This window comes from Argopecten irradians, chromosome 11 (assembly GCF_041381155.1).
Source record: "Argopecten irradians isolate NY chromosome 11, Ai_NY, whole genome shotgun sequence".
In the NCBI taxonomy this organism is placed as follows: domain Eukaryota; kingdom Metazoa; phylum Mollusca; class Bivalvia; order Pectinida; family Pectinidae; genus Argopecten; species Argopecten irradians.
This window is the reverse complement of record NC_091144.1, coordinates 39,023,734-39,032,962: the sequence shown is the minus strand read 5'-3', so window position 1 is coordinate 39,032,962 and position 9,229 is coordinate 39,023,734. Positions and strand designations below refer to the sequence as shown.

At 33.3% G+C, this 9,229-nt stretch overlaps 1 protein-coding gene across 1 annotated transcript; it reads right to left on the bottom strand.

The window, feature by feature from the left end:
* Nucleotides 1-5,096: 5,096 nt before the first annotated feature.
* Nucleotides 5,097-6,837, bottom strand: LOC138334231 (uncharacterized). The gene has a single exon (XM_069282842.1). The coding sequence runs from the start codon at nt 6,761-6,763 to the stop codon at nt 6,074-6,076; it is 690 nt and encodes a 229-aa protein (XP_069138943.1). The 5' UTR covers nt 6,764-6,837; the 3' UTR covers nt 5,097-6,073.
* Nucleotides 6,838-9,229: the final 2,392 nt, after the last annotated feature.

Here is a 9,229-nt window from a genome sequence, read left to right as displayed (position 1 = left end):
AACTAGGGGTTTGCCCAACACAGGGACTCGGCTCCGATTGTAGGACATACAATATTACGACTCATTGTACAATGAAATGGCAACGCAAATGATGTTTTACTTAATTGTACAGTATTTGTTAATGACAATGTATTATTTAGTTGTAAAATATTTGTTTAATGATATTGTATTCATTAGTATTTGTAAATGATAATTTATAACTTAATTGTATATTAATTGTTGAAGATAATGTATCAATTAGTTGTACAGTATTTCTTAACGATAATGTATTATTTAGCTCAGGGGCCAACTCAATGAAAATGGATGTTGTCATACATTTTTTGTATTTGGTGGATGGACTGATGAGTATACATGACAGTCATGTGATTTTTTTTCAGAAAAATTATTTTAAAAATCGGGATATTTAGATATCTACTGGTCTAGCTTCTATAAAATTATTGTAAATATCCCGATTTTTTAAAAAGAATTTTTCAAATCTCGTATTTTCTGGAAAAAAAATGACATGACTTCCATGTTTACTCATCAGTCTATCCACCAAATACAAAAACTGTATGACAACATCCATTTTCATTGAGTTGGCCCCCTGTGTTGTATAATTGTAACTGTTCATTTTGAAGAATGATACTTTATGTTCAACGCTGTAAAGAACAGCTACACTCCATCGAGTTCTTATAAATGTATGATTACAAAAGTTCATCTAAACATTGACCTCTTTATTTGATAAGACTCGAACGAAACATCTTTACCACCCTGCTCTCCCTCCCATCCTATTGCCGAGGTTATCTTGTATACTTCATCAGTCAACTTCGCTAGCCAAGGGTATTAGGCCGATTCTCTTTCTACTAGTAGTACATATCTATGTCAAGTAGCGAGATAACATTTTGTCATATCTGTGTAGACCCGTCAGTCAAGTCAAAGGCGATGTTCATTGTTAGTTGCAAGATAAATCTTCAATACATGTACGTTTATATATATAAGTATCTACAATTGCGCTCCATTGTACTATTCAGTTTAATATTTGTCTGCTTTGTCCCGCATTACTGTTCGTATCCTATTATGTAATCGTGTTCGTTTTGTATGTCTTGATAAAGGGGCAGATCGCCTCGAAAATTTGACAATTTTGTTTTGTCCACACAGTTGGAATTACTTCCTTGTCCCACATACGTTTCTAGTATATATGACTTTTTTATTTCATTTTTCTTGTGGTATTCCCGAAGGTATTTTAATATCGTGATATGAGTTCTGACGCACTATAAGCAGAAACATATATATCGTGTATACAGTATATGTTTCTGCTATATAAACGTTTTCTGTCTCGTGTCATCCTCATATCCTAGAGGTTGTTATCACTATCGTAATAGCCACGACATATGAAACGACAGTGATAGTAACCCCTGGAAAATATCGAGTATGGTCTCGTTTAAGAAAAGGTAATTGTGTGCATAATTTGCCTTCATTTTGTCATATAGGACTAACTTATTGTGCTATTTTGCACCAAGAAATACTTTTCAAGTTTTGCATTGAACTTGACAAACTGCAGGCCTATTATCACATTTCACATAACGTTGCATTTTATCAAAGAGACCAAAATCAAAAAAATAATCGCGATTCATTAGATTATGACAGCATTTGTAGATTTTTTTTATCAAACATGCATTTAAAACAATATTCCTGTGGGATAGCATACATAACATAGTCAAGAGGATCCATCAACAGGGGCCAGATAATTCAAGCTACAGTTTACATTAATATGGATATATATTTGAAGTTTTCATCTAAATGCATTCTGATGTACCAGTTTCTTCCCTTTGTTCTAGAGTTACTTCCCTTCTTTTACTCCATCAGTACAGATCTCAGCCATAGTAAAACAAAGAATGGTAATATGGTACAAAGGGAAGTAACTGTGGTAGATCAGATTTTACTCTATAAAAACAAATTATTCAACAGATTCAATCAGAGATTTAAATAGTATTTAAATCTCTGATTCAATTAATCCTAGCTATCCTGTTCAATTTTTTATTTAGTTATATACTTACTATAAATACACTTATTTATGAATATCGTATGCTAATCTTCTTGATGAAATTTTAATCTTATATCATTAATCCATGAATCTGAGTAAAGCTACACTATGTGTGTAAGTGTGTGTATGTGTGAGAGAGAGGGGGGTGTGTAAGGGATATATTCACTTAAATAATCCTATAATTTTGTCCATCTATGTATGTAAATATGTATTCAATGTAACCTCCAGGACGGGAGAAGACTTATATAGGCTTGCCTGTTGTCTGATCCCTTTATTATTAATAAAATATGTTAACTGAAATTAACAAATGATTTTGACAAACTTCCAAGACATGCCAGCACTTAGACATGTACATTGCTGTATTATAAATTATGTTTTATTATTATTATATAAATATGCAAAGCATGAGGTTTGATTGATAAACATAAAATCCTAGGGACACAAGAGTAACGTGTCCATACCCTAGTGTCTATAAATACTTTATTGACGTTTTAGAGATTGGAGAAAAATCTCCTGTGTCATGTGATTTATATATTTGTAACAGAAGGAATGCCCATATCATTTATTTATCATTTATTTATCCCCCGCCCAACGAAGTTAGCGGGGGATATACAAATGGGTTCCGTCCGTCCGTCCGTCTGTCCGTCCGTGCGAATGGTTTCCGGAGCATAACTCTAAAACCAGTAGAGATATTTCCACGAAACTTCATACACACATTGGTCTTATGGTCTAGTAGTGCCTTTTGCTATTTTTAGGTTTTCCTTTTTTGCATTTTTTCCGTAACCATGGAAACATTGCTGAAAATATCATATTTTTGTACCAGGTTCGTTCCGGAGCATAACTCTAAAACCAGAAGAGATATTTCTACGAAACTTCATAGACACATTGGTCTTATGGTCTAGTAGTGCCTTTTGCTATTTTAAGGTTTTCACATTTTGTACTTTTTTCTGTAACCATGGAAACATTGCTGAAAATGGCAGATTTTTGTGTAAGAATTGTTTCCGGAGCACAACTCTAAAACCAGAAGAGATATTTCCATGAAATTCATAGACACATTGTTCTTATGGTCTAGTAGTGCCTTTTGCTATTTTTAGGTTTTCATTTTTTGCACTTTTTCCGTAACCATGGAAACATTGCTGAAAATATCATATTTTTGTACCAGGTTCGTTTCCGCAGCATAACTGGAAAACCGGTTGAGATATATGCACGGAACTCCATAGGCACATTAGTCTTATGGTCTAGTAGTGCCTTTTGCTATTTTAAGGTTTTCACTTTTTGTACTTTTTTCTGTAACCATGGAAACATGGCTGAAAATGGCAGATTTTTGTGTAAGAATCGTTTCCGAAGCACAACTCTAAAACCAGCAGAGATATTTCCATGAAACTTCATAGACACATTTTATGTAGGACTTCTAATTTTGTATTATGCTGTACTTTTTATTTAATATGCATGCAGTAAAACTCAGATACATCAAACTCAATTACAATGAACATTCACTTAATTCCTATGTAACTCATCGCTGTTTAAAACAAATAAAAAATCGCACTGTTAGCTGCTGAACTTTGTTAAAGCTAAGATCAATTCTGGTATTTTTCAAAGAAGCAAATGTTTTTAAAGTTGGTTTCACTTTGTTAAAAACCTATACTCTTACTAGCATATAAAATTAATGCATTAATTGATTTAGCTCTCCATTGGCGGGGGATCTGAATGACTATGTCCTTGTTTATTTTAATAACCATTTGGAGACAGTCAACATACGCGAGCTTATGGGGGTTTTTTTCGTTTTTTTTAAGCTCACCCGAAGGGCAGGTGAGCTTATGCCATGATGCTGCTAGTCGCTTAACCTGCTATATTGATATGGCTTTTCCTTTTTTTTTTTTTTAATTTAGCGAACTTTGGCGCGGCGTCCGTCTGATCACATTCATCAGAGTTATTCCCCTTCGTTTAACTCCCATCATATATCAAACGGTTACTTCCCTTTGTCCATTGATCGCGAACAAGTTCAATACTTTCTCTTTGAACTTTTCACAATTAATTGTAAAACCCCCCCGTTTCAAAATTGTGCATGTATATTCTAGTAATATGCTTACAATTGTTTTAAGGCTATCGCGGTTTTTTTATAATGGATTTGTAGACGTCGCATACAGCGGTAGTTAACAATTGGAATTGTTTGCTATTTTTTTATGAATTTGTTGCTGAACTTTTTTTAAGTAGACATTTGAACTGTACCATTTTATTTCATCCTAATTGAAAGGTGTCAAATAGTCCGTCCATCTATCATTTAGAACCAGTCTATCAAACCCGTGTAATAATGTATGCGTCTGTATTACAAAGTCAATAATAGGTGTTTTATATAATCAAAAGCTTGTGCTAGGACTAATTAATCTAAATATTGAATTATTCAAATTCGTTGACAGGGAATCCAGTAGACCCCAGATAGAGTATATTTTGGTTGGATAAATCCTTGGCAATATATACTATACACGTTAAAAATATTTTAGTCACCGCGGTTGCTTTTTCGCTACATGTTATAATACTCTTTTTTTTTTTTTTTTAAATTCAACGAATCTTCTTCCAAGACTTGTTACTTCAATTATATTTCAAATTCTTTTACATTTCATCAGAATATATTTCAAATCTTTCGCATTTCATCAGAACTTGTCCGCATCACCTTTTTTTAAAGTCCGGGGGTAATACTTATTTCTTCTTTAATATATTTAGAATTACTGGAAGTAAAAGCGACGAGTATAGAAGTCGATGGGAACAATATTATTGGTCATAAATACTTCTCAACGGGCTAGTTTGAAGCAGTTCTGGGCTTCGTCGGAGGCATACTTTGGTAACGAATGAAAAATAAACGGTTACGCACCATGGAATCGTTTTTAAGTATTACTGTGAAAGACCCGACCATTTCAAATTGACTATATCATATATTTAACGTTTATTCTTACAACACTTGTCTTGTACGTCAAGGGCAACCGTGATTTGAAAGGTCTTTCCACATTTGTACTAAAAATCAATTCCATGTTCCGTATACCATAGCCAGAAAAATAAATGAAGCACAAAGACAAAATTGAAAGTCTAAATGGTTTTATTTTGTGAACCAATTCCAATATAATGAATTCAGCACTAGATTCCTTATTTGTAATAATACAAAATTTTCTACACACTACTAAAAAATTCTACTCTATGTGCAAAAATTGTGTATGTACAGATTTTTGTTTCTAAACTGCCGAACTAGATAAATTTCATGAAATTTGCAAAAGCAATAAATACCGATGTTAAATTTCAAAACATTTCAATACTGATGTTAATTTCAAAATAATCAAATTGCATTTCATACAAAAATATGTTTCGGTCAACAAAAATTCATTTCGGACACTTAATAATATAAATAGTAGATCTATTCCTAATTGAGATTTCAAAGATCTTAATATAAATAAATTACGATGGTTTAAATTTCCTAATAAAATTGATGCTTTTTTCTCAAACAATCAAGCTGGTGAATCGTTAGTAATTAAACAGTTGAAACAATTAGTCAACTAAATATTTACATTTTATCATCTCTAGTATAGCACATAAAATTTCATATTACTAAAATACAATTAATATAAATACTATCTTTGATAAATTACAAAATCTACATAATTGAAAATCAAAATCTCTTTGTAAAATCAAACATTTTTTTAAAATAAAAATATTATAATACAAAAACAGGTAAACATGCGACAATTAATTTAAATATATAAAACCGTTGTTTGCCGCAAAGTTGTTGTTGCCTAAAACAAAGTCATGGAATTGCACCGGAGTAAGTTGCATGGTGTAGAAAGGTTCACTTTTTCGTTATATCACATAGGAATTCCATGGTTTTAAAGTCACTAGACTAGTCCACAAGATTTCTCCTGAACGTCAATTCACAATGATGATAATGTGGTACATTATATCCAATAGTATTGTTTATATTGTATCCAATAATATTGTTTGTAATCATAATTGCGCAATTAAAGTCACATTTTCACTCTGTGCACATTGTCCGATTGCAAATGATAATTAAGAGCTCATTCCAGACTGCATACGTCGACGTTTATAAGTGGTGGTGCGTGCTGTTGACAGAAGACATGCTGTCGATGTTTCAGAGTCCTCGTTCTTCGGACAATATTTGATGGTGTGTGCCGCATCGCCGTTGACCCCACAAAGCGGACAGGTGTATTTCCGCAAGATGGGGCAGCTAACCTTACCCTCATTGTCCTTCAAAACATGGCTTGTGTACACGGAAGATGTTTCACCATTGTTCTTGCAGAAAACGCACACTTTCTTTGCTCTGGCTCGGCGAGCGGCTTTCTTTTTTTCTTTAAACGCCAGAACTTGTAGCACAATCGGGTTGCTTTCCCTTTGGATGGCCATCTTTTCTTTTGCGGACTGATGACGTAATTGAACTTGATAACTGTCTAAATCGTCCAAATCCAACTCCCGACCGTTGTGACGAAATTCATCCATGGAATCGATCCTGATGTTGTCAAGATGTTCCATTGAACTAGCACCGACATCTCGACTAATGAATGACAGGCCGAAGTTCCAACAGTTCACATTGCTGAGGGTACCGTCACTATCGCTGCTATCATCCTGATAAGTAATTGGAGTCATCAGGTTGTTTAGATTTGTTAACAAGTCCTTGTTCCATGTAATGTCACTTAGGCCTAGGTAGTCCTGGAAAGGTACATATTGGTTGGTATTCTCCATGTTTAGAAGGAAATGTTAAAACCAAGAGCAAGTTGACGTGACGGTGTATGAAATTGAGCGTGCTTATCGTGACGAAAAAAGTTCAATATATTTACAAGTGGGCGGAGTTACGGAGTATTAGTGCTCCAGTCACTCGGCCAATCGGCGCGTGGCCGGAGTGTTAATTGGTACTGATTGACTGTACTCGGTATCTGATTGGCCGCCATTGAGTAGTGGACACGCCTCCAAGCCACCTCGGGCACGTGGGTGAACGACATGCCGAGCCTTATCATGCACGAGAGACAAAACAACAACAACAAAAAGATACATTTTAGTAATGTTACCTACAAAGAATTACATAAAATAAACATAACTATATATGTCCGGTAGGCCAATATTTCCTCCAACTCAAAATGTTAGGCCACATACCAACAATTATCGCAAAAGGAATTTGGTACATATTTTTATCGATTTTCTGTCATCCGTACTTATTTAAAAAAAAAGATTTGACTGACAAAATAAATCAAATGTATTAAAAGCACAAATACTTTGTGCCAGATTCTTACAGATTCAGGTAAAAACAGTTACGGCGTACGCATATTTTTGCTACATATTTAATGCATATTTTGACAATTCTCAATTTGCTACTTTGTTTCTTTTTTAAATCATTTAAAGTGAATAGTCGGGCAAAGAAAACCAGTCTAAATGCGTTCATTAGCCTTCCAAAAGTCCTCACATATTAATACGACGGTCAAGTTCTGCTTAGTTTCCCAGTTCTGACCATTAAAGTAAAGAAAAGTTGAAAGCACTGAAAGCGAGGCTGTGTGGAACTGTAACCACGGCCATAGTGAGCCGGGAGGACGTTTTAGAATTCCCATACTTTAAATTAATTTTTTCGTACGCAGACAGATTTTGACGAGAGATTTTATTTTTCCATTTCATAAGAAATTATACTGGATACATTCACACCATTTTTACCGACTATAGTCATCCTTGCCCGCGGTTGTAAAGAATAATTTGCTCTACTTTGACAAAGGTTTTATATTTCTATACATTTCTAATCTACAAATATGACTACAAAATGTAATTCTTAATCCAGACACAGTTTACTACGATTTAATTTATATTAATTTCTGACCAAACACAAAAAGTGTGTAAATACATAGATTTAGGTAGTAAATGAAATAATACATATGCTCTGCTAATGCATCACTAAAAAGAAAGCCGTTATTTACTGTTAAAATTTCAATATACATGAGAAGAACTTTTAAATAAATTTACATCCTTGGAAAAGAATATATATTGCATGTTATTCAATCCATAAAAATTACTGTTTTTTGAGAAATAAAATAACGTAATTTCATCATCAGTTTACGTATTTCCTGAAGTAATGCGTTTATCTTATTATTTTTTCACACTAAAATATTTCTTAATAGACATGCACGTATACTGCACAGGGATCTGCGAATTAGTTACAGTTTATATAATTATGGACCCACCAGAGTGCCCATAGACCAATTTTAGATATTTTACGAGTCTAGATCAATATCAGTAAAAAATCATGCTCTCTACTTTGTACTATACACATGTGTATACGTAGAGATATACTGTGGTATATGATATTTACCGATTTTTTTTATCTTGACCACTAAAACATCTTTATGTAAACTGTTACTAATTCTCAGATCCCTGTGGTATACTGAGGTTGATTTTAATCAACAGCTTATGTAACCTCTGTCGTCAGCATCGGAAGTTTTTTTTTTTTATTATTATTGTTTTTATTTTTTATCTGTGAGTATGCATCTCAGAAAACAATTTTAATCGCAGAGACATGTTTTATTTCAGACGAGCTGAATTTCAATTTAAATTTACATGTTGCTCTAGAACTTAACATTCTGTAATGCAAAATACAATTGTTTTAAATACTGTTCATAGATCTATACATCCTCGATATTCCAGGGATTCCGATCACTTACGAAGTGTAGAGATCTTAAGTGATCGGAACCCCTGCAATATCGAGGATGAGGTCTATAAAGTTTAGTAGTATATTTTGATCTTTGGACACTGTCCACAATGTACGTAATTTATATTGTAAACGCAAGAAATTACACACACTTTGTCTATCCCTCTCTTGTGTTCTCTCTCTCTTCTCTTTAAAAATCATGTGATGTGTGTATGCTACATTATTTGCATCATTAAGATAAGAACTAGATAAATTGATGTAACTGTATCCAATCCTTTAGTTATTTGACATTAAAATGCTCCACCGCTAACGAATGGTATTTTTCCCTGTCGAATACATAAGCAAACGAATGCGTATTTTTCTTCATTTACAGATGTTACTTACTTTACACCATTACCACCATTGAATCGTTTGAGCTTCTAATTTTACTTAAAGATAAAAAAAATATATCAAAAAATAATTAATTGCGTCCCGAAAAAAAATCTTTGCAAACATATATGTTCAACATTACATTAAGGTTTTGA